General features: G+C 32.7%; 4 protein-coding genes across 9 annotated transcripts; 3 read left to right on the top strand and 1 right to left on the bottom strand.

The window, feature by feature from the left end:
* Positions 1 to 4,271: 4,271 nt before the first annotated feature.
* Positions 4,272 to 6,468, bottom strand: LOC112801811 (uncharacterized). Its single transcript, XM_025844754.3, has one exon. The coding sequence runs from the start codon at positions 6,312 to 6,314 to the stop codon at positions 4,509 to 4,511; it is 1,806 nt and encodes a 601-aa protein (XP_025700539.1). The 5' UTR covers positions 6,315 to 6,468; the 3' UTR covers positions 4,272 to 4,508.
* A 180-nt stretch (positions 6,469 to 6,648) lies between these two features.
* On the top strand, positions 6,649 to 10,805 carry LOC112801793 (uncharacterized). Of its 3 annotated transcripts, none has more exons than XM_025844734.3 (9): positions 6,649 to 6,812; positions 6,951 to 7,163; positions 7,330 to 8,092; positions 8,473 to 8,623; positions 8,870 to 9,092; positions 9,202 to 9,293; positions 9,596 to 9,731; positions 9,921 to 10,252; positions 10,347 to 10,805. In XM_025844734.3, exons 3-9 carry the CDS (start codon positions 7,913 to 7,915, stop codon positions 10,595 to 10,597), a joined length of 1,365 nt encoding a protein of 454 aa, XP_025700519.1. In that variant the 5' UTR covers positions 6,649 to 6,812; positions 6,951 to 7,163; positions 7,330 to 7,912; the 3' UTR covers positions 10,598 to 10,805. The 3 variants fall into 3 exon arrangements, with proteins under 3 accessions (XP_025700519.1, XP_025700501.1, XP_072053367.1); XM_025844716.3 differs by having other exon boundaries at positions 6,656 to 6,812; positions 7,861 to 8,092; XM_072197266.1 differs by having other exon boundaries at positions 6,692 to 6,812; positions 7,276 to 8,092.
* A 9,485-nt stretch (positions 10,806 to 20,290) lies between these two features.
* On the top strand, positions 20,291 to 22,807 carry LOC112801764 (uncharacterized). 4 transcript variants are annotated; one of them, XM_025844691.3, is made up of 3 exons: positions 20,291 to 20,329; positions 20,974 to 21,889; positions 22,161 to 22,807. In XM_025844691.3, exons 2-3 carry the CDS (start codon positions 21,033 to 21,035, stop codon positions 22,633 to 22,635), a joined length of 1,332 nt encoding a protein of 443 aa, XP_025700476.1. In that variant the 5' UTR covers positions 20,291 to 20,329; positions 20,974 to 21,032; the 3' UTR covers positions 22,636 to 22,807. The 4 variants fall into 4 exon arrangements, with proteins under 4 accessions (XP_025700476.1, XP_025700485.1, XP_025700470.1 ...); XM_025844700.2 differs by having other exon boundaries at positions 20,324 to 20,443; XM_025844685.3 differs by lacking the exon at positions 20,291 to 20,329 and adding an exon at positions 20,385 to 20,541.
* A 335-nt stretch (positions 22,808 to 23,142) lies between these two features.
* On the top strand, positions 23,143 to 24,702 carry LOC112801781 (uncharacterized). The gene is made up of 4 exons (XM_025844709.3): positions 23,143 to 23,359; positions 23,642 to 23,714; positions 23,803 to 23,858; positions 24,312 to 24,702. The coding sequence occupies exons 1-4, from the start codon at positions 23,310 to 23,312 to the stop codon at positions 24,424 to 24,426; spliced, it is 294 nt and encodes a 97-aa protein (XP_025700494.1). The 5' UTR covers positions 23,143 to 23,309; the 3' UTR covers positions 24,427 to 24,702.
* The last annotated feature ends 1,079 nt before the right edge of the window (positions 24,703 to 25,781 follow it).

The raw sequence follows: 25,781 nt of genomic DNA, 5'->3' as shown, positions 1-25,781 counted from the left end.
ATAGGTTAGGGCTAAGGATATGTGAGTGTGGAAGTGAGAAGGGTTTTTTTGGAATTTTAAAAATATAAGAGAGTCCTGCTAACCTAAAAGAGAGAATATTCGTTCTTTTAAGAGAATATTCTGTTATTTTTGACGTTTTTGTCACGGTAGGGATTTAATTGAAAAAAAAATTAAGATATGGAGACTCAATTGAAAAGAAAAAAGTATAGGGACTTTAATTGAAAATTTCGTGAAACTATAAGGACCAACAAAGTATTTAAACTTTTCAAAAATGTCAAAGCACTTCTAAACTGTCGATTTCTAAAGAAAAATCTATATTGTTAAACAAAATCTTGCATAATTGCTTTGCTAAAAAAATACAACTAAGATGTCTAATAAGAGAGGGTACAATGTAAACTCATTACGACTATGTTGGGTAAAGATAGAGAAAACTCAAGCCATCTATTATGTACCTTGTGGCCGGAGGTTGATGCAAATCCAAGAATTTCTTTTTGACAAAAAATTTTAAATGGTTCTAACAATTATCTCGAATGATAACGAAATGTTTACGAAATTTTTTTTATTTTTAATCTTTATTTTTGTGAGACTGATTAGTTTTTTTGTCAATATTTTTCTCTGTATTAATAGAATAAGCCTACATAGCATATTAAACTGTTGATTTATCCATTAATAGCCAACTAGAATTGAGAAATTTTATTTTGTTGGAAGTCTCACTATCTTTTGAGAATAATTGTCAAGGCCATTTATTTTTATTTTTATTTTTTAAATACATTAGTTAAATTTACTGTGTAAAACTAAAAAATATTAGTGATTTTTACATTATTTGTACTTATAAAAATTAAATAGAAAATATATTAGTAATTAGCGTATCACATAAGCATGTTCCGAAGATACATCATTGAAGAAAAAAATAATCAGTCTCACAAAGTTAAATATTAAAGGTCGAAAATGGTATTTTTTTTATTGGTCAAAAATGCTTTTAGTCATTGTCATTCAACATTTATTTTTTAATCAACTTTATCCTTTATTTAAGTTATTGTATTATTTATGAAATTTTTATTATTTCTCTTTATATGAGTTTTTTATAAACTTTTTGTTTGACATTATACACTTTTATAATGATGATTTTTGTATATTATATTTATTATTATCTTTTTATAATATAATTTATTGATCTTATTAGGTAAAGTAAATTAAACAAAAAATATAACCATAAATACTAATAATAGTAAAAAATTATAGCGTACTAAAAAAGAGTATTAAAAGTACTAAAAATATATTATGTAAAAAACATGAGTAACGCTACATGTACACTAAAATCAACCACCAAAGTGAGTCACAAGTATAAAGTATATGTTAGAATATAAATATATATTAAAAATAAATTAAACCACACATGTATTTATATACAAATACATTGGTGGATGATTTTAGTGGCCGATTTTAGTGTACAAATAGCATTTTAAAAAAAATATAAGAAAAAAGTATAAAAAAAATTAAACATACATAAAAAATAACATTATAATATAATGTCATATCCTTTTAGTAATTATTTATCTAAAACTGATTTTAACTAATATTATCCAAACAATATTTATTTTATTAAAATCAATTTTGGTATAAGTTGCCAAACATAAATCATATTGACATAAACTTACTTCTATACAAAATCAATTTTATAAAATCACTTTGATTCAAATTCAAATTTGACAAACCACCATCCAAACACATACTAAATCATCAAAGGAAAGTTCATTAAACTCTTCTCATTTTTTTATTTACAATTCATTTTATAATGTTTGTCATCAAAGAAAAAAGATGATTGTTAAGTTTAAAAAAATAATAACAAATTACGTGATTATGACTAAACATTATTATTGGATTAAAAGTTCAATTATGTGTGTGATTAAATTTGCCTATTGTACAATAATTTACAGAAACCATCCAGACCCATGATAAAAGAAATAAGCTCATTCACTCATTCATGGCCCATGAAAATGGTTGCAATCAAAGAAAGGAAACTTCACTCTTCTCTGAACAAAAAATAAAGCAGCCGAGCTTATTCTCTCTCTCTCTTCTCTTACATATGCTAAGAACTCAAAAAAAAAGTCTGATTAAGATTCAAATCATAGAAAAAAATGGATTATCAAATTTAAGTAAGTTAAAAGTTAGGATTCAAAAGTTAAGATCAAATCAAGAGGTAAATCAAAAAATCTTTTCCATCTTAGTGCTTCATTGCTAATTTGTTGAATATGTTCTCCTACAAGTACCGAACTAGAAATTTGAAAAAAGCAAAGGATATAAAGCTCTACTGTAAAATCAAGAATTAAGAATAAAACTTGGAGTCAAAGCATTGATGAATAGTTCAGATCCTTAAAGATGATTGAAAAAAGATATAAAAGAAGCAACAAGGTTTATTTGCATGTTAGCTTTAATCATTGTTCCTGTCTTCTGCACTGCTGCTGCTGTTGCTGTGATATTCGAGAAGTCAAATGTTCAAGCCAATTTTTAAATTTTGGAAGTTTTACTCCTCTATTAAAGAAGTAAATGACCAAAAATTGCTTCAAGGAATGAGCACACAGTTTGAGTTCTCATAGCTTACAAACTACTCTTCTCTTTCAGAGTTTTACATTAAATTTTTTGTTCTTTAGTGTTTATTTTTCTTTGTTTCTTTTCAATGGAAAAAGGCATATAGTAAGATATCAATAAAAGTTATTGAGAGAAAAAGTAAAGAGAGATATAAGAAAAAAAAACCAAAAAATTATGTCAAAGCTATTTTGTATGTTTTTCTGTCTTATACACATGATCCTTAGGTGATTTTCTTACTAAGTTGGGTGAGCACTCAGTGGTTGTAAATCTAAGGAGTAAACCTAACCAAATCTAGCTTGGGTAAAAGATTTTTGTCTAAAATAGGATTGGACTTAATCATAAAAAAATCGGTATTTGTAATCTTTATAAAAGATAGTGAAAATTCTTCTATTGTTATGGAGAAGATTAGATATAGGTCACATTGCACATGATAATTGAACCAGGATACATGAGACTGTGTAATTTTTTCTTTTTTATTCTTCTGTTTCACTTCGTTAAGAAGCAAAATAAAAGTGTTTCTTGCATTGTATATTTTTGAGAAGTCACAGCTATTCAAGAATAAAGAATTCCTCTGTTCCTAAAATACATCGTGAAGAGACAATAAAATTATCTCCAAATTTTTAACTTAATAGACACATTAGTACTAAATTCTTATTTCAGTCATAAGCAAAAAATAAAGAGAGATTAAATAAGAGACCATAAATTCAATTTCCTTTTCTAGATGATTCACAAATCTTCAAAAACTATAATTAAAATAAAAAAAAGAAATTCATAAGAAAATACACCTATAAAATGGAACACAATCTAAGTGCATTCTATCAGACTTGGGATGTTAGTTGAATTACATAATTTAACAAAGCTATATTATAACACTTGCCTTTAAGTGGATTCTATTCTGCTTTAGCAACAGATACATATATCAATAGAACTCCTGTTTTATTTATGTATAGAGATTAGACAGCTTAGGCCACAATTGTTAAAAGATCCCTTTAGTTTTTCGTTCATATAACTATACAAGTGCAAAACCAAAACAATTATCAAACCGAAGGCTTATTTATTCAAATTAAAAAGCAGCCACTCACCTTATACGATGTCCATGAATAAAATCACCATAGTCAAACAGAAATCTTTGCATCTTTAAAAGTGAAAATGATTGTATCCCTCCTTCGAGAACCATCGCCACCTCCAATGCTAAACACAGCCATGGATTCAGCATTACCATGTAACTTGAATCACACGTTCAAACCCAAACACCAAACCATTAGTGAATCCAACAGATTAAAGTAACATCCCTTTATTCCAATACAGTAATTATCAATAGAGACTAGTTAACCCACAATGTGATGATTACCTCAAAAAAACATGCCAATTTTTACACACTAAATTCATCAACACAATATTTCAGATGAATTTTCCCTATAACAATTATTTTCCTTTGGTTGCAAGATGCATTAGAACAAATTAACTCTTAATTGTATCTATATCTCTCTTTATTTAGGGTCAGAATAGGAGGTCAATTCATAACCTAGGATTATATATGAAGCAGCAAAATAATAATGCCAACAAATTGGAGATGAATTCATAACCCTAACCAACAACACGGTGAATAAATATATAGAATAGTTAAATGGGACAAAAAGTTATATCAAGTCCCTGTATATATAATGTTGTATAAATAAACATATAGAATAGTTATTGGAGATTAAATTGCAACGTTAAGGGTATTTTAAACAAATTAAACGTTATTGCGGACATAGGTTTACATGAAAGTACCTATGAACACATTGGGGACATATGCTATAAATAACATAAGATAACAGACAAAGAAAAAGAGACATGTTTGTTTCAACATCAACTACCACATATTCTCAGTAAGTCAACATACTTCCTTGAAGTAGATACATAGCAGAGTTGCAGCATCATAGCTTCTCAGTCAACCTGATCATGAACGAATTTACAGTAGAAGAGTCAAGAAGAATCCATGATGACTCAAACAACTCATGGAAGAACTCTGCTCCAATCTCCTCAGCAGCATTCCTAAACGCAATCCCAAATGCATTCCCCTGAGCTCCGGCCAGGCGAGGCTTCCCATAAACGCCTACAATCAACATCCTATTGGGTTCTTGAGACAAGCAAGCACAAAGCAAAGGCTTCATCCGTGCCCCCTTCTCTCTCAAAGCATCCATAAGAAAATAACAGAACTTAGTCAATGCCTGCGGATAACCAAGCAACTTGGTGTCAACCGAATCCTCAAGCTTCACCCACCGAAACTTCCTCCCACTTCTGATACACCCATTCTTTGTAATCGCAGTGCTACCTTGCCTTAAGATAGCTCTCTGAATCCTAATTGCGTGTTGCATCCCGGCCTTGAGCTTATCAAGATTGCTTAAAGACAATGCATCATAAGCCACCCCGAATTGCTTGGATGCACAAGAGCCATCTGATTTCACAAACGATTCAAGTAGGGCAGTCACTCCATACACCACATCCGCGGCAGACACCCTTGAGCTATACCCATGTATCCTCAAGAAACTCCTATAATAGAAATCAGTAAGTCCATATTCTGGCAAAAACCGCTCAAATTCATGTTTCATCTTCTTCTTTACCTCCATACTCATGTACTGGAACTTCTGCTGGCAATCGACAAGTGCAAACCCCATCCTAGCCAGCAGAAGGTTCAGCTTCTTGACCCCATTATCGCTCCAAGTCTTCAACTTGGTTGCAATGTAGGATGAGCACAACATTGAATCAAACAAGCTCCACTCCTTCAACAACATAAGCCTAGGCTCATCCTCACAAGCAATCTTGCAGGAATGTGGTGCCCGAATCTTAGTCCCATCCTTGAGAGTGACTGATGTAACCACATCCAAGTTCCCAGCACATCTTATACGGTCCTCTAGCTCCGCCACACCGTCACGGTATCTCTCATCACTCAACCTCTCATGGACAAACTGGTCAGTAAGAGATACACAAGACAACCACAGCAACTCATTTGTATTCTTACGTAGCGAATCAGCCAGTTCATACATCAAACACCCGGAAGGCTTCCCGTGAAAAGTCCCCAACTTATAATACCTCTTAACCTGCTTCTTAAAAAACTGAACCGGATCAGAATCCGAAACCCTTCTCCTCTTTCTCCTAGATCCCTGTTGATCTTCATCATCGTTGCTATTTTCGCTATCTTCCTCATCCGATTCATCCGAATCCTCTTCGGATTCTTCCAATTCATTGCTTTCCCTGCACATGTAGCTCGCATTGGCCAACTCAGCAAGGGTAATATCAAAACTGTAAACAAGATCCGCTATCTTCTCATCCTCATCAGTAAACAAAACAACCACTGATTCATTTTCTTGGCTGATATTGTTGAGATGGATGGGGCGGTGGCTATCTACAACAAAGATGCGGGCGGAGGGAGGCAAATTGAGAGTCTTCTGTAGGTCCCTGTGGCAGCCCCAGTTGATTAAGAGCATTGAGACATAGTCACCGTTTTCAGCGGCGGAGGCAAGGGTGGGGCCGGCGTAGTTGTAGATCTCGTTGAAGGAAGAGACCGGGTAGCAGGAGTATTGGAGGCCATCGGACTCGAGGATGTGGAAGATGATCTTGAGGGCGCAAAGTGAGTCGACATCGGAGGTTGAAGGGAAGATGAGGAGCGGCGTGGAGGACGACTTGGATGCCGATTCCCGCATCTTGTTGTAGAAGGAAACGGCCGTTTGCTCTCTCACCATAATAATAACAATGTTGTAGAAACAAGAGAAGAATAAGAAAGGATTGTAATTGGGTTGACTCAAAATACAAATGACAATGTTGACTGTGGAGTTTTGAGGAGAGCCTGAGCGGGGGACTTTAGAATTTTGGAAGGCAGCTCTTTTGATTTCCGTTTTCTTTTGGCGCGTTCCATGGCGGGCCAAAATTTTTAAACTCATTTTCAGGACGCCGCTACGTATTACGGTATTAGTGTTAATTTTCGCCTTTGGTATTCAGGCGCGACCTATTAAAATTGGGCTTTCAAGTGGCCCAATTAAAACTGCACTCACAGAAGGAGGAAACAAAAAAAAAAAAGGGAAAGTCCCTTAGCAGCGCATTATCCGTTTCGTTGTGTTGCTGTAAGCCTGTACCTCGGTTTATGCCTCTGTGCTGAATGCCAACTCTAACACTAACTTTCACTTTCTTTCTACAATGGAACCTTCAGCTTCGTTTCTTGCTCCCTCTTTCACTCCATTCAGGTTCCCTCTCTCTCTATCTCTTTCAATTCTCTAACTCACCGCTCTTGATTTTACTGTTTATTTAGATATTTAATTCTAATTGTAATAATTTCTAAAAGTCTTCATCTAATTTCCTTTGTTATCTATTATTGTTATTAGGGGTAGCAAAGAGGTTCCACGTATGTTTTCAGTGTGTGAGTTGAAAAGCATAGCATGCTTCCCAATTAGTAATAACAGAAAGGAGAATCACACTTCAAAGCTTTACATTATACCCATCAAGACTGTTGCTCGCTTCTTTGCCTCAAGAGCTTCACTTGAGTCCTTGCAGTTTGGTGAGACTTCCCGACGCACCAATGCTAATGAAAATCAGAGGTAAGAAGTGGTTCAGATTTTCAAGTATTTCTGAATTTTTGTCTAAAATGTTTTAGACCAATTTTATAAATTTCGTCATGGAATGATAAACGGTTTTATTCCATCGACATAGCTAGAAGCATTATCTGATTGCCAATGTCACTTGATGGAACAATTAATCAAACAGCTGGTAGGCACAAGCTAATTTATGAGATGAAGTCCTTGATGTATATATATTGATGAGGTGAATGAAGAAAAAAAACCAGAACAATGCACAAATGAAGTATAATAGTTCTATGAGTAAGCTAATTACAAGGAGTAGCTGAAAGTATAAGAGATATATATTGATTGCTGAGGAAACTCAAGTTGCAGGGGAGTTCCATGGGAAGCTTCACTACCTGGACCAAGTGTATGAATTGGAATAAGAATAATGTGAAGAAAAGATAAACAAGAGAAGATAACCAGAGATGAAGAAGATACCAGGAAGAAAGGAAAATACCACTTAATGCCTAATGAATTGAGCTCCTCCCTCAATTGAGTATTTGTTGTTTTCACCCTAATGCTTTTTCTCACCACTTGAGCTTGCGGTTAATGGGCCATCTGTGTTTCTTTCATAACAAACTTTGTATTTGGCACTACCCCATTGTGGAAATGACTTCACTGTTCCTCCTCATTGTTTTTCTTTGTTACACTTGACTGTGCAAGTTGTGTTCCGCAGAATAAACGAATTTGAGAGAGAGTTGAACGAATTGTTTGATGAAGTGAAAAGAATGATTAGGGTGGGAAAAAAGGATGATGCTGTTGACCTACTTAATGCAAATTATGAAGTGGTAAAAGATCGGATGAATGCTGGCGCTAAAGGCATTGAAGAAGCTGCACTTCTGGATGTCATAGCGTTGGGTTATGTGGCTGTTGGAGACCTAAAAACTATTGGTTCTCTGTTGAATGTGGTATGCTTTCCTTTTTATCTGATTTTCCCATTTCTGAGTATTTTATTTTTACTTTTGATTTTGTCAAGTTTATCATGGTTTTAGTCTTGAAGAGTATGTTTTCTTACACGAGGCTTATAATTGGTACCTTTCAAGTTATGAACTATCAATTTGTTTGACATGTTACATGCTGAAGTAGTGTCCCTGTGACTATATCTGTTTGTAATTGTATACTTATAGTTGCCAATAATTATTTGTTCCACATATCTGTTGAAGTCATATTTCACTGGTGAAAGGCATACATTTGCATACTTATTTTAGTTGTAGTTCCCTCTAGAATCTTATAGTGTTTCACTCCCTTTTCTATGTGGTGTCTGTTCTCATATTTTCATTAATGCTAGATGAAAGAAGTGATTGACAATTTGAAGGATGACTCACCACATCTAGATTTGATACTAATGCATATGGGAAGTATGTATTCAACTTTGAGCAAGTTTGGAAAATCACTGGACACTTATCAAAGGGCTTTCAACATTATGGAAAGGACTTATGGTGAGTGGATGTTCCAGCTAGGAATGTTAGTTTTGTTTTCTAATTTCGTACAGCCTGTTGAATGGTTGTGTTTACTTTGACCTGCTAATTGTCTATTTGGTTTCACTAAAAACTTGATCTATTTTCTTCAAACTTTTTTATTTGTGCGTGTCCAGTTATAGTTACCTGAAAAAATTTCCATCTAAGATGCAGTTGATGTTCAAAGTTTCAAAATTCTGGTTTTCTCAATTTCATCTCTTCTTTTAGGTAAGGACAGCCCTTTTCTTGTCACACCCTATTTGGCTATGGCAAAGGTTCTTGGTTCAACTGGAAAAGCAACAAAAGCCATAGAGAAATACCAGTGTGCAATAACTATTTTGGAGTCTAAGAGAGGTGCTGAAAGTAAGGATTTGGTTGTACCTTTACTTGGTCTTGGGAATCTTTTACTGAAAGAAAGAAGAGTCAATGATGCAGAAACTCATTTTACTAGGTTGAGCTTGACTTCTTTTTTCTAATAAAAAAAATATGGCCCTTTCTGATTCAATGCATTAATGGCTCTGCTTTCTTGCATATTTACCTGTATTTATGTTTTTTTCTAGGGTTCTAGACATATACACAAAGTCATACGGGCAAAATGATGGAAGAATCGGATTGGCCATGACTTCCCTAGCCCAAGTTAAGTGTGCTCAAGGTAACTGTACATTCTCACTTATGCAACTTCATTTTTGTTTACATATTCCTCTTTTCTTTATCTAGTTCTTTCTCTGCTTTATTGTGCTGCTGCTTCTTTTTTTGTGCGCATGCATGTGTATTGTTCTTTTTTTTATTTGGCTGGTGTATCATTTAAGACAAATGTTGGTTACAAGCTCTTTCATGCATGATTTTTTTTTTTAAAAAATAAATGATGTCCAAGTATAGAATTCGCATCATTTTCTGCTTTTTGTTTTTGGCCACAATATTTTGGCACTGATTGATATGAAATATAATTTGCAGGGAAGCCAGATGAAGCAATCCATTTGTATGAACGTGCGCTTCATGTCATGAATGATTCCAATTACTTGTCGCCAGATGACAGCATCATGGAAAAGATGAGGGTAGATCTTGCTGAGTTGCTTCATGCTGTTGGGAGGTAAACTTTTACAACCTTGGTATTTTGAATGGAAGATTTAAGTATTTCTTTTGGCATTCAAATAACAAATTCAGACAACTAAAGTAATATTTATCTCATATTTAAAAAAAGAAAACATTAAGGAAAATCAAATACTAAGAATTGATGGTAACTTGGCACCCACTGTGGTTTCTATTGCTTTACTTTAAGAGCACAAGAAGGCAGAGAGTTATTAGAGGAATGCTTATTAATCACAGAGAGGCACAAAGGAAAGGGTCACCCCAGCTTAGTGACACACATGATAAATCTTGCAACTTCATATTCCCAATCGAAGAATTACGCAGAGGCTGAGCACTTGTTGAGAAGAAGTTTGGAAATAATGATAAAGCAGAAGGGAAGCGATGACCCGTCAGTCAGCTTTCCAATGTTGCAACTTGCAGTTACGCTCTACCATTTGAAACAAGATGAAGAAGCTGAGAAACTGGCACTGGATGCTTTGCGCATCTGTGAGAAGACTTTTGGAGAAGATTCTCTTCCAGTTGGTATGTTCCCCTTTCCTTTCCATAATTCCTGTTACATTTTGCCGCGAGAGTGTAAATCAAAATTCTTATTTTAACATGATATTATGCATGGCAGGGGAGGCTTTGGACTGTTTGGTGTCTATTCAAACCCGAGTTGGTAAAGATGAGAGTGAGTTACTTGTGCTACTTAGGAGGATTCTAGATATACAAGAGAAGGAATTTGGATATGAGAGTGAGGAGGTTTTGGTTACACTAAAAAAGATTGTGTCCTTCTTGGATAAACTAGGGAGAAGTGATGAAATGCTTCCCTTGCAGAGAAGGTTGTCTTTGCTTAGGAAGAAGTATAAGCAGATGATTTATCACTGAACTCAAGGACAAGGAGTATAATATGGCCTCCTTTTTGGTGCTGTCTTTGTGAGCTTAAATGGCAATCCAAGCGGGTTTAAAAAATAATAAAAATAGAAATAGAAAGTCTAGACCAATCAGATTGGTTACGATTTAGTGTACTGTTTTTTGTTTAGGAACTGGAAATGAGTAAATGAGGAGAAATATATGGTAAAGATGTTGTTTTAAAGATGTGCTTACGTGGCAAAATTTAGACCACTCATTCTAAAACCACACTTTTAACTTAAAACCGTAACTCTTCACATAGAAAAGCGTCACCTAATGGAAAAAAGTAAATTAGAAGATTTAAGAGAAGAAATAATTAAATTATCAAAACTAATAGATCAAAAATTAATGATTTTAATCAATGTTAATTGTAATGACACTGAATTCTTAAAATCAATACAAAATGATTTTTCTCAAAATCTTTATTTTACTATAAGTTTTATTGAAGGACTTCAAAAACCTGAAAAAACTTATTTTTCACATGGAATTTCTAAAAAATGCTACCATGGAAATGATTCCCCACATCTTCATCATACTTTTAACCCACAATTAAATTCTATAGTAGATATGCTTGAAGAAATATTAGTATCCATAAAATTTCAAAGAAATAAGGAAAAAGAGAATCCCAAAGAAGAAAAATTTCAAAATATAATCAACATAACAGACTTAAAAGTAAAACCACCATTGAAATTATGAATATTGAAGAAAAAATAGAAGAAGTTACAATGCTTTTTAAACAATTAAAGATGACTCAAGAAAATAATATTATGGAACGTGGTTTTCAAATAGAAGAAGAATTAGTAAATTCTGAAAACATAGAAAATGAAGAACACATTCTAGATTATTCAAGTGACGAAGAACCAGCAATTCCAATACAAGTAAAAAATGAAGCTGGAACATCTAAGGATAATCAATCTCAATTTAAATGGGAAACAAGTTTTGATAATTATGCCTTTAAAAAAGGGTTTATAAATAAAGATTCAAAATACACAAAAATACCATCAAAATACGTTCCTAAAATCCAGGAAATGGAAGGAGAAAGAATGCTCGACTTAGACTGTAAAAAGAATGAAAAAGAAATTTTCGAAAATTGGTTGAATTCCTTTTTATTAGAAGCTTTTACTAATCCAAAGCTTAGTGAATTGTCTGGAATAGATATTTGGAATTACATAGGGTTTCATACTAAAGGAACTATAAGAGATTATATGACATCAATAGAAAACCAAATAATAGAAGATTTAGCAACAAAAACAACAGCTTACGATAAGATATTATATATAATGATGATTCTATATAAAGAATTTTTTGGAAAAAATATTTTAGATCATAGACAAGAAGTCTATAATAAAGAATATCAAGAAGCAAAAAACCATCTAGCTAATATTCAGATATATGATCTATGTAATGTAGAGTCTTATATATGTGAATATAGAATACATTATTACAAGTTAAAAGAAGAAGATAAAAATCATTATCTTAGTATGTATATAACAAAACTTCCATATCCTGCTAATGAATTTATAATGGGAAGATTTATAAGAGAAATAAATAGAGGAACAATTGAAAATAATTTTGGTGGAGCAACCTCTGCAATAAGAGAGGAAATAAAAGAACGTTGTATGCAAGAAGCAACTCAAAAAAGAGAAAAAAGAGATATTTTAGGAAAGAAAATAACAATAAAAACAAAAGACAAAGAAATAACTACTGCCCAAATAAAAAAGAAAATTATAAATGTTGGTATTGCCAAGAAGAAGGACACTACGCAAATGAATGCCCAAAAAAGAAGGATAAAAAGGATCTTACTAAACAAATAGAAATTGCTAAGTCTTGTTTCATGGAACCATTAGAAGAATCTGATGATAACTTAGACTATATTTTTGAATATGTCTCAGAAACAGACTCAGAGACTGAGTAATAATGCTACATTTATTACTATAAAAATAACAGAAAAATTTATAAATGCTTTCATAGATTCTGGAGTAACACAATGCTTTGATAGTTCAAATATAAAACTTGATTGGAAAAAATTAAAGAAACCATTAAGAGTAAGAATAGCTGACAAATCAATACATAAAATTGACCAAAAAGCAGAGATGGTTGAAATTTTTATTCAAAATTATAGGTTCATTGTTCCATCTATATATATGTTAGATTCTGGAATGGATTTTATCATAGGAAATAACTTTTTAAAGCTATATCATCCATTCATTCAAGAATTAACATATATAGTTTTAAAAGCCCCACACGATTCTTCGATAAATCAAAAATCAAAACGTATAAAAATACCAACTACTACTATAGATAAGATCTTAAAATTTAAAATATTTTCTATATTAGAAACATGTTATTTAAATCTATACTTTCAGATAAATATTCCAAAAAATAATCTTGAAATAAAGATAGAAGAACTTTTGGATGAAATTTGTGCTGAAAATCCTTTAGATATTAAAAATATAAATAACGAATTAGTAAGCATTAAATTAAAAGATCCCACAAAAGAAATAAATGTTCCAAATAAAATTCCTTATTCCGCAAGAGATAGAGAAGAGTTCTCACTAGAATGTAAAGATCTTTTGGAAAAAGGAATTATAAGATTAAGTAAAAGTCCTCATGCGGCTCCAGCTTTTTACGTTGAAAACAATAATGAAATTAAAAGGGGAAAACGAAGAATGGTTATTAACTATAAGAAGATGAATGAAGCAACTATTGGTGATGCTCATAAACTTCCAAGAAAAGACTCTATTTTAGAAAAAATCAAAGGAGCAACTTGGTTTTCATCTCTTGATGCAAAATCAGGATATTGGCAACTTCGTCTAGATGAAGAAACAAAGAAATTAACTGCTTTTACTTGCCCAACAAAAGAATCAACAAGTGTGTTGCTCTACGAATGGAATGTATTACCATTCGGATTAAAACAAGCCCCAGGTATTTATCAAAGATTTATGGAAGAAAATCTAAAGGAGTTAAATGAATTTGTTTTAGTGTATATTGATGATATACTAATTTTTACAAAACAGGATAAAGAAGATCATCTTCAAAAATTATTAATAGTTTTAGAAAGATGTAAAGAAAAAGGATTAGTTCTTAGCAAAAAGAAAGCCAGAATAGCAAAACAAGAAATAGAGTTTCTTGGATTAATTTCATCCGCTCAAGGAAAGCTAAAACTTCAACCAAATGTTCTAGAAAAAGTAAATTTATTTCCTAATAAAATAGAAGATAGAAAACAATTACAAAGATTTTTAGGGTGTATAAATTATATTTCTGATCAAGGATTCTTAAAAAATATAACAGAATATACTAAAAGCTTATTTCCAAAAATAAGTACTAAAAAAGAATGGAAATGGGATGAAAAAGATAGTATGCAAATTCAAAGAATTAAAGAATTATGTGAAAAACTTCCAGAACTTTATATTCCAGAAGAAAATGACTACTTAATAGTAGAAACAGATGCCTCAGACATAACCTGGTCAGGATGTCTAAAAGCTAAGAAAGCTATAAAAAGCTTGGAACAAGAAAAAGAATCACTAGATTCTAAACATCCCCCAAAGGAATTACTTTGCAAGTATATTTCAGGAACTTTTACTCCAACAGAACAGAGATATACTACTCGTGAAAGGGAAACTCTAGCAGCAATTAAATCTCTTAAGAAATGGAAAATTGATTTACTACCCAAAGAATTTACATTAAGGACAGATTCAAGTTACTTAACAGGTTTCATACGATATAATTTAAAAGTTGATTATAATCATGGACGATTGGTAAGATGGCAATTATTTTTATTACAATATCCAATAAAAATTGAATATATTAAGGGTGACAAAAATGTTATTGCAGATACATTAACAAGAGAATGGAGTTCGTCTACAACGCATTAGATCAAGAAATTCAAAAATACGAACAAGAACTCGAAAAATGCAAGCATTGTCAGCAAATAAAGACACAGATCCAATCCCTCAAGAAGGCCATCGAAGCAATGAAATCAACACAACAACCAAAACCATCAGAGTTCAGCCAACTAAGCGTGGTGGACAAATCAGGTGAGGAAAAAATTCCAGAAAATAAAACAATTGCTGAAATTATCAAAAAATCCACCCAAGATAAAAAATATTATGTAATTTATAATGGCCCCATGAAAGGAGTATATGATGCTTGGAAAAAAGCAGCACCATTTACACATCAATCAAGGATAATTCATAAAGGAGGATTTTTAACACTGGAAGAAGCAAAGGAATCCTTCAGGGAATATGAAGCTCTTCATCCAGAGCAAACCCTAAAAAGAGCAGATAAAACTCCAATTCAAACCCAGAGAACAGGGATAATAAGAAACATTCCAACAAGGGCTGAAATCAAGGAAAAGAAAAGGGTTTGTAGATCAAATCTCAGAGAAACCCTTAACATAGTCCTGAATTGGACTGAAGAAAAAAGGGCAATCTTGGGATATTATCCTATTGCCAAAGAACAGCTAACAAAGCTGGTTATATTTCCAGAGGCTTCCCCATCTGACACCTATCAGTTTTTCCAGTATGGATTAATTGATACAATTTTAATTTTTAATGATTTGAAAATTATTAGTGAGTTTCCTGCAGGATTCATTGATGCAGTAAAGAGATTTAAAAATATGATTGACAACGTAAATCCAAGGGATATATCCCTAAAATTTACGAATAGTCAACCTATTTTTAATGAAGAAGAAGAATGCTTGGTTCCAGCACATCAAGTAATCTTCATGTCCGTCTTCCCAGGAAATTTTCAACCAATTGATCAAGTTCAAGATTTAACAATCTACAGTCATGAAGGAAGACTAGCCAGTACACTAGCAAGGGTCTTCGAAAGAACTCAAAAGATAACAAGGGAATCTCACACCAGAATCAATTATAAAAGCAGAAATACTTTGCTTGTGTCCAGTAAAAGGAATGAAATTGAAGAAAGAGAGATGAGACTCTTAGTGGAATTTGAATCAGTATTCTACAACTTATCTGGACTCTTAGAAAAGCTCCCCGAAGGGATAAAGAGGAATCTCTGCTATTTGATAAAAGACAGAGAAGACCACAAGTGCCAGCTATGTGTCTCAGAGATATCTGAAGAAAGCAATAATAAAACGGAATCAACCCACATGATAAAGGAAGAAGACAACGCATCTGAAGGACACATGATGAAAGAGGAGGACAGCACATCTGAAGCATCTCTCAACATTATTGCATAGTGACGTAAGCGCTTAGGTCATAGAGCACCAACAATGTAGCTGGTGCAAGATAATAAACAATGACGTAAGCAATGACGTCATAAGAAGGGTAAGGATGGAAATTGTCCATCAGACCCAACCATTATAAATAGGTTGCTTAGGCAATTGTAGAAGGCATCAAACAATAGAAAGCAGAAGGCTAGGAGTACTCATATGCTAGGAGAGCAAGGAGGAAGCGGCCGAGGCGATTCTATAGTTTGAAGAAGAATTCCCTTAGGAAAAACCAATTCTAAACTCCCCTCTGGAGTTAGTATCTACAATCTCCCCTCTGGAGATAAAAACATCTTATGTAAAATATTCTAAATAAAGAAAGTTTTTCTCCAGAAAGGTACGCCTTTATCTTAATCTCATAGTTATGAATTATTTAGAAAGTTTAGAATTAACGGAAGAATCTGATTATTATAGATTATCTGCCTTATTAGATAACGAAAAACAGGCTGTTATAAAAACAGAATTAAATCTCAAATCAAATGAAAATTTTAATAAACAAAATCTTTTAAAAGAAGTTTTTAATAGAAAAAATATAATATACTATGGAAAAATTCAACTTGAAGCCCCTATAAAGATAAAATCTGCTAATGGAGAATTTGAAATAGCTTTGATAAATGATGAAGAATTGAGTAAACAGATTGAGAAAATTAAGGATCAACAAAAAAGATCTAAAATTGGATGGATTCATATTAGTACTATACAAGTCTTAATCAAATCTACATATATGAAAGGAATTAATTCACCAATAAGCTTAGCAATCTGTGACAAAAGAATTACTGATGACCCAATAGATCAAATAATTGGAATTGTTCATGGAAACTTGACAAACGTAAATGTTAAATTCAATGCTCATCTTGGATATGCTATACCTTTATCAACTGAAAATCTTGGAAGATCTATAAATTTGGCTTATAAATTTCACAGAAAGAATCTAATGGAACAAGACGATGAATCATTTTCAATTACATATGCAATAAATTATGCTTTAACAAATAGCCATCATAGTATAATATTTAAAAACAGAGAAAGAATTTATGTCGATGAATTATTTCAGAAAATTGTAAAAACAGAAATACCAAAATATAAAGCTATTGAAAACCCAGTTCTTTTACTAAAAGAACCAGCAGGAAAATTAGTTTCATCGAATTTTCAAATAAGAGAATCCAAAATTAATAGCCCTTTAAGTTTATCTAAGTTAAAGATTAAAGAAGAAAATTCTGAAATAAAAGAATTAACAAAAAAGGTCGAAAAATTAAATGACATCCTAAACACTAAGTTATGACAATAAATAAAGAGAAAATATATGTAACCTATCAAGATAAGAAACAAGAGCTCTTTGAAAGAGAAAATCGGTTGAATTATTTACAGTTTTCTGAAATAAATCAAAGAGCATTTGAAGCTCTCAAAATAATCTATGACAAATTGAAAGGAGAAGTTGAAGAATTAGAAAAATTAATAGAATTCCTAGAAAATAGTGATGAATCGATGATAGAATTTGCAGAAATTCTAAGATAAATAAAGAAGTATACAAAGATTGAAAGTCCAGAAAACAAAATAAAAAGAAAAAGAACGAAAAAATTAAAGAGTAAAATAAAGGAGTATAAAAGGGAATTAAATAATCTCCAGTTCGAAATTAATGACCTTATAATAAAAAGGATAGAAATAAGAACAAATATAAACAAGTTGGAGCTAAACTTAAAAAATTTATAAATGCCTGGAACACCATATTATGACTTAAAAGAATTAAAGATGTTGAAAGAAAAAATGGAGAATGAAGTTGAAAAATTAAAAAGATATTTAGAAACAACAGAAAGTGTAGAACTAAAAAAGGTTTTGGAGGACTTGAAAAATTATATTAAAGAAAAAGACAAACAGATAAAAGATTTTATATACAATAATCAATGCAAAAAAGAATATTATAAACTAAAACAAGATTGAAAAAAAAAACTATAAAAATGAAATCAGAATTAGTAATAGTAGAAATGCTTAATACTTTTGATTATGAAATTACAAATTATAAAGTACCACCAACCAAATCTATACAAATTATAAACTTATTTGAAGCAAAATATGAAGAGTTAATAATTTTGAAAAAAAATTATATCTTAAAAATTGGTATCAGAGCCAAGTTAACGATTAAGAGTAACACTTTCTCTTTAAGCGACACTTTTAGTGATACGCTTTTAAAATCAACAAATAACCATAAAAGACAAAAATCTTTACAAATGCATCTGTACACTAGATGCCCCAATAAATGAATAGGAAGAAGAGTGTTGGAATCGATTTATTTAGAATATTAAGTATTAAGAGGACCTGTGGCTGACTGGCTGTGGCCCATGTATCTGTATTAATTCATACATGCTTACGTGTTAAGGTGAATAACAAGTCTTAAATAGTGGCTATTTTCTCTGAGAGCGACGCGTAACTAATTAATTCATTTGGATGCTAATTCAAGCTTCGTTTTCTATCTTAACTTGCAAGGGATAAATGAAAACAATGCGTAACTAGCTGAATATGATGTCTAAAATTGACAGCAATCTTTTCAGGAAAAAAATGTTTAATTTCCATATATCTTCCGTTTAAAATAATTATCACTTTGATTTTGCCAAGATAAAGGACAAGAAACATAAAGAGAAGTGGAAGATGAAATACAATCCACATTACAGAGGTATCACTGGAAAGACAATCTTCTTCGGCATGGCACAATAAATATGGAAGACACGAGAAAATAATTAGATATTTTAGAGAGTAGAGATCAAATAGTCAAACGAGAACGAGAATCGAATAGAATGCATCTGCTGGGAGCAACAGTACTAACTAAAGAAATATTTTGGACAAGGACAAATGCCAAAAGATAAAATGAGTATGGTCATGCTGTACACAATTATAGCATCTATGTCATTTTTAATATTTCGTATTAATTCCTACTTTTATTACTCTTAAAATTTTAGCGTGTTTCTAAATGGTAACTCTTTAAATGATAATCATGTTTAGATAAATTTTAAAACTAAGATAAAATTTCTTAAAAATATTAGATTCATTCGCAAAAAATGAATTATATGGTATAAAAGTTTTGAAATATATTTGAATATCGGTATTTCAATAATCTTAATAGTTGATTTTAATTAAATTATATATATTTTTATAATTAAAATCAATAATTAAAATTATTAAAATATTAATGTAGTTGATATACTTAAAATTCTTTCTGTATTTACTTTGTGTCATTAACATGAAAACAAAAATGTGATTCTCAACAAAACAAGTATAGTAAAGGAAATTCTAAATTTGCTTGGTCAACCTTTGAGGGGAAATATTTGGTCAGAAATCCATTGACTAGCTTGTCCCAAATGTCCAAGCTTTTCTTGGGCTGAGTATCTAGCCACTATTTTACTCCATCCCTCACAACAAATAGAAAGAGTATGAGCTTGTAAACCTCAGGGTTCATTCCATTCATCTTTACAGTGTCACAGATCTGCAGGAAGCTAGAGATTAAGAGGTTAAAATCCTCCTGCGGGAGTCTATGAAACTGACAGTTCTGCTGTACTAGAGTCATCAACTGTGGCTTAAGCTCAAAATTGTTGGCACCAATGGTAGGTACAGCTATACTACGCTCATATAAGTCAGGGGTGGGTGCAATATATGAGCTCAGCATCCTCCTTTCTTGCTCATTAGCATTCGGGTTCCCACCATTAGCAGCCAAAGCTTCCTTCTCAAAAGTATCCTTGAGATTTACTCCAGCTTTGTAAACTTTAGTTTGTTGCAAATGCCACCTCAAGGTCCTTTCAAGCTCAGGGGCGAACTGATGAGCGGATAATTTATACACTTTTTGGCATTGTTTTTAGGTAGTTTTTAGTAGGATATAGCTACTTTTGGGATGTTTTTATTAGTTTTTATGCAAAATTCATATTTTTGGACTTTACTATGAGTTTGGGTGTTTTTCTGTGATTTCAGGTATTTTCTGGCTGAAATTAAGGGACCTGAGTAAAAATCTGATTCAGAGGCTGACAAAGGACTGCAGATGTTGTTGGATTCTGACCTCCCTGAACTCGAAGTGGATTTTATGGAGCTACAGAACTCCAAATGGTGCACTCTCAATTGTGTTAGAAAGTATACATCCAGGGCTTTCCAGCAATGTATAATAGTCTATACTTTGCTCGAGTTTTGATGATGCAAACTGGCATTCAAACACCCCTTCTCTGTCCTATTCTGAAGTCAAAACACCAGAACTGGCATAAAAGCTAGAGTTAAACGCCCAAACTGGCACCAAAACTAGCGTTTAACTCCAAGAGAAGCCTCTACACCTGTGAAGCTCAATGCTCAGCCTAAACACACACCAAGTGGGCTCGGAAGTGGATTTCTGCATCATTTACCTATTTCTGTAAATCCTAGTAGCTAGTTTCATTATAAATAGGACCTTTTACTATCGTATTTTCATCTTTTGATCATCTTTTGATTTCTTGATCACATTTTGGGTCAAGTCTCTCTCTCTCTCTCTCTCTCTTATTGCGTGATCCGTTTCCTTTGATTGAACGAATATGCTTGCTTTGCTTCTGCTGTTTCGCTGGAACCTCTCTTCAAAACCCTTTGTGAATTTTTTCAACTTTCCGTATACTATATACTTGTTACCTTCAATTAGGTTCTCGTTCTTTGGGTGAATTTAAAGCTCTATTGCATATCGATAATGGTCATGCTCCTTCTGTTTCAGTAGCCACCAAAAAGTTTCTCTTGTTACTCCTGCATTGCCTATATATTATTTCGTTTTTTCTCCTTACTACATAATGTGATGATAACTTGACTTGATAGCTATTATTTATTGAAACTTAATTATTCTTGTTGAAAAGTAACGACTTCGTTGAATTATCGCTTTGCTGTCATCAGTATCAAACTGGATCATTCTGGTTCTTTTTTCTGTTGACCGTTTCATTCTTTACTTACTGGTTGACTTCATATTTCATTAATAATCTAAAGTTCCTTGTGTTAGTATTGGCTTATAAGTAGTCCAAGAGAGGGTGGGGAGAAAAAAAAGAAAATTGTTGTTACTATTTCATTAAGATTTGAGTTTGAAATCTGCATTATAATCCATCTAATGTGTTTGAGTTTGTCTTACTAATAACAGATGCTGGATCCATCAAATGTTGCTCCATAAAATTGGCCCTTAATCAGAGAAAAGAGGTAATGGCATCATCACAAGAGAGGGGTGCTTATAGAGCTAATTGTTTTGCTCAAGATTTTAGGAAGCCTAATTCTTCTGATCAACCATCATCATTTTTGAAAGATTTAGAATCTGATTGGCCGCATAGTAGTTCTGTTGATGATCATGATTTGAATTCTGATAGATCAACAACAGGAAAGAGATGGTGGCTGAATGTGAAAACCAACATGGGGAGAAGAGCAAGTTATACATCTCAGCCTCACTATTCTTGGCAGTCTGAGCAGTGTGCCGTGTATGGTTTTGTTGATGATGATATCAAACTTGGGGGAGATCAATCTGATTTTGATGCTCTTTCATATGCCGAAAGCGCCAATGTAGCCGTAGATCACCCATGGTATGCCTCTCCAACATGCGTGAAAACCAGCAGCAATACCAAGATGTCGAAAACCGAGGCTTCACTGCATAATGATTTTCATTTAACAGCTAAGAAGAAACAACAGAAAGAATTCTGTTTCTCTGATGGTCATTTTATGGACTGTGATATTGCTGATTTTTTGTCCTATGAACAAAGTAAAACGTCAGCTTCTGATCTGGAGTCACATTTGATGGGAGCAGAGAAAACCGGGCCTTGGTGGCGCACTGCTGGAAAAGACGAGTTGGCTTCCTTGGTTGCTCAAAAGTCAATTGACCATATAGAGAATTGTGATCTCCCTCAGCCACAAACTAAACATATTAAGCAGAAGCCCAGTGTTGACCTTGACAAAACTCCACTATCATCTATAGACTGGAGAGCCAAGACTGGTTCTCCCAATATCAATAGTTGTACATCTGGAACTCCCACCTCTGGCTATTCTTATCAGGATTTAAACATGAATTTCTGGTATCTGGGATACTTTAAAGTTTTTGCATTTTAACTCTGTGTTGTCTTTGTTTTCATGTTTAAAGTATTGACATACCAAGTCGATTATTAAATTTGGCTTTCAATTTCTTGGTTCTACTAGTTCGGACAGTCTTTCGGCAGTGACTACATGTTCTATAAGCTCATGTGCAGGATCAACGAATTTGATTTCAAATGTTAATTTCTAAAAAGTTCAATTTTATTGTGCTAATTGCTAAGATCGGTTTATCTAAACAATGTTTCATATATTCAGTTCCAGCCAGAGCAAGGATTCTATTTCGAGCAGCGAGGATCGGCAAACAAATTCTGAGAACAGTAGCGTGTCTGACTTGTTGGAAGCATTGTGCCACTCCCAAAAAAGAGCAAGGGAGGCCGAAAAAGCAGCGCAACAAGCATACAGTGAGAAGGAGCACCTTCTGAGCCTCTTTTTCAGACAGGCCTCGCAACTCTTTGCTTACAAGCAATGGTTTCACATCCTGCAGCTGGAGAATCTGTGCTTTCAACTCCCAAACATAAACCAGCCTTTGTTGAATCTGATTCCAGCATCATTACCTTGGATGCCAATGAAGGAAATGCAGCTGAAGAAGAAGAGTCATCGCAGAAATGGTAACAAAAAATGTGGGATTGGAAAATGTGTTGTTGCTTTTGCTGTGGGTTTAGGCCTTTCTGGTGCTGGTTTGATTCTTGGTTGGACTTGGACCATGGGATGGATGTTTCCTTCATTATAAACTGATTCATTCACCAACACCACTCTGATCTTATGTTTATGCTGATAGGATTCATCACAAGTGTATATATTAATCAAGGAAGAAACTGTGAGCAAAGAAGTTGACTATTAGATATGTGTAATGGTATGTTTCTGAATTATCAAATAAAATTAGTCATATATGTCACGAGTAATTCATTTTTCTATTGTATATATTACAAGTGTGTTTTGGTAGAGATCTGATTTGTTATTTAGTGAAGTTTACCATCAAGGTCATACTGCTCCCACTCTTATTTTTAGAGATAAAAGTAACATACTGCAATTATTAATAGATCTCACATTTAAAAACAAAAAAACGATAAATCTTTTTGTTATCTTTCTTTTTTGATAGGGACATTATAATATAAAAAATTCAATATGCATAAATTAGATATCGGGTCAGAGTGATAGAATATTCCAGCTCTAAAAAAAAAAAAAAGAATAATAATAGTATAACACACACATACACAAACAAGAAGAAGAAGTATTCGCTTTTTTTCTTGGGACTTGAGAAGACGTATTCTGTCTGGGCTCCACTTTTCTTCGATTAGTGGGCTTCATTTGGTCCAATTGGTTTGGCGAGGCCCATACCCAAGAAAGCCCAATATCTGTTGCTGTGATATTCCTCCCTCCGCTGTTGGAATCATCAGAACAGAAATGGCTGCCACAGCAACAGCAGAAGCTGGATCCCAATGGCCATTCAGCTGGTCTCTCTCTCTCTCTCTCTCTCTCTGAAAAATTTAGTATTTTCTTAATCTTCTATTTGCATTGTTTTATATGCTATCCATGAATTTAATCACTCCCAAGTTTTGATTTTTGTGGTCTTAGATTGCATTCTTGTTTGGTATCTGAGCTCTTATTTGTGAATTATATCTGTGTGCAAGTGGATACCGTGTTATTTGAATACGAACTTCACCAACTTCTGATGAACACTTTGATAAGCTAATGTACCAAATTTGTCTCTTAGTAACAGTTCATGACCATTACAGTGACCTAGAAGTGGATTTTGGACATGAACAACATGCTGATATCGTATGCGCAGCCTTAGCTGTTGATAAGGAGGTCATTGTTTCTTCAAGCTATGAAATTTCCATTCTTTTACCGAAAAATTTCTCATTGAGTTTCTAATTCGATTTGATATCTGCCGCAGTTGCAACCAGACAAGGTGAAACGACTCATGACAGTGTCTCATGGAAAGCTTTCAGCGTGAGTCTCTTCTGTAGCCTCTATGCTATTCTTATTCTATCAATGCTTCTATAATCTGCATGAATTGTGCATCCTTTCCTGTTCAACTGAAACAATTCTTGTTCAGCTACTGTTCTAAGAGTAAGTTATGTTTTGGATGAGTTGTTATTTGATTAGTTAGACACATTTGTCATTAGCTAATAGTTTGTTACTACTTAAGCCACATCTTTAAGTTGTACGAAATCTCAATTTCTCAACGGTTTCATTTCTGATCTACCTGCCATGTGATCCAACACGAACACAATGTTTCAAACAAACACGAGTGGAACATATTTTTGTAATCAATCATCATCAGTTATGCTAAAATTTGTTGGATTTTCTCTTTAAGAATTTTTTTTGCTGTAACTAGTTAGTTCAACTTAAAAGGGTTCTTCATAATATCTAATTGTATTCTTTTCCCTGTGTTCCATTCAGGCATTTTGAGGCAACAGAAGCAAGATTTCTTCGAGCATCTTTTAGTGCTTTTGTAGATGTCCTTACACTGGCCACAAAAACAATCGAAGAATTTGGTCAAGAAATGGAGTTGTGACATTCACTTATTCTTATAGAATGTATTGCTACTCCAACCATTATATATAATCCTATTAGGCTTTCTCATAGTATATTTATGTTTGTATTTGCATTTTTCACTTCCATCCAACTTGTTAAAGGGGAAGGTTGCTTATTGGCCCTGCGAAGCACGAAGTTGTCGTGCATGCATGACGGTCAAATTTTGGACAAATTTTAGACATGATACTCATCTGATACGTTCGTCTTTTGTGTCTAACTGTGTCTTAATATAAAATATAAAATATTTTTTTAAATATATTTGGACACATTTAAATATTATCACGCGTCAACAGTGTCCAATTTTATTTTTTATTCTTAATGTATATTCTAGAAATAAGATTAGAAATAGTATATATTATTTATTAATATAAAAATTTATTTTAAGTATTTCATGTCGTAAATGGCATTTAGGAAGAAAATGAAAGTAGCCTTTTAGGTAGTTGGCATGAAATTATGAGAATATGATGTTTTAAATTTTATTTATGTTTATTTGAGTTGTTAGTGTTAACTTTTTACATTGGTTAGTTGTAGTTATCTACTAATTATTGCAATTTATGATATTTTATTTTTATGTATAAAATATTTACATTAGTTATGGAGTAGATTTTTCTTTTCTTTGTTTGAGATGGAGGAATATATGATTTTGAGTCATTAATATTCAATTTTAATTGATAATTTAGAATTTTTTTTACATGGATAATTTAAAATTGTTAGCTGATCTTGTTTTCACTAATATTAAGATTTTACTAAATTCAATTAATAAGTTGGTTGAGATTTGTGAATTAAAGCCAATTATGTCTATTTAACTTTTTTCAATATGTACAGGTTAATGAAGTGGAATTAATTTTTAATAATTATCATATTTGTGGCTAGTGACAAGTATAAGAATCTTTTGACTTTCAACTTTAATCAAGACCTTTTAGCATTTGAATTTTCTCTTTTATTAGTTCATTGTCTAAATAATTTCTAGTTTAATTTAGTTGATTTCTAGTATAGTTATCATTTTAATTGTTGCTCTTTTATCACATACTTGATTAGTTAGCCCTTGTTCTTTGATTGTATTTTCTTGCAATTTAGTTATTAATTGCTTTTTTAAATTCAAGTCAATTTATTTTTTCGTAATCACGCTCAACCCCCCGCCTCGAAATTCATAACCAATGATTGCATACCTTATAGCAAATTCAAAGAAGAACGACCTAAGATTTAACTCCAGTAAATTTTACTAATTTACTAAATTTTGGGTGTTGAATTTCAATCTTTAGCACTTGTCAAGACATTTTCTCCTCTATTACAATTCTTTTCAAGTTTCTACAGAAAAACTAAATAAGCCAAACA

The sequence above is a fragment of the Arachis hypogaea genome, chromosome 1 (genome assembly GCF_003086295.3).
Source record: "Arachis hypogaea cultivar Tifrunner chromosome 1, arahy.Tifrunner.gnm2.J5K5, whole genome shotgun sequence".
Lineage (NCBI taxonomy): Eukaryota > Viridiplantae > Streptophyta > Magnoliopsida > Fabales > Fabaceae > Arachis > Arachis hypogaea.
This window is presented reverse-complemented; position numbering and strand designations above follow the sequence as displayed.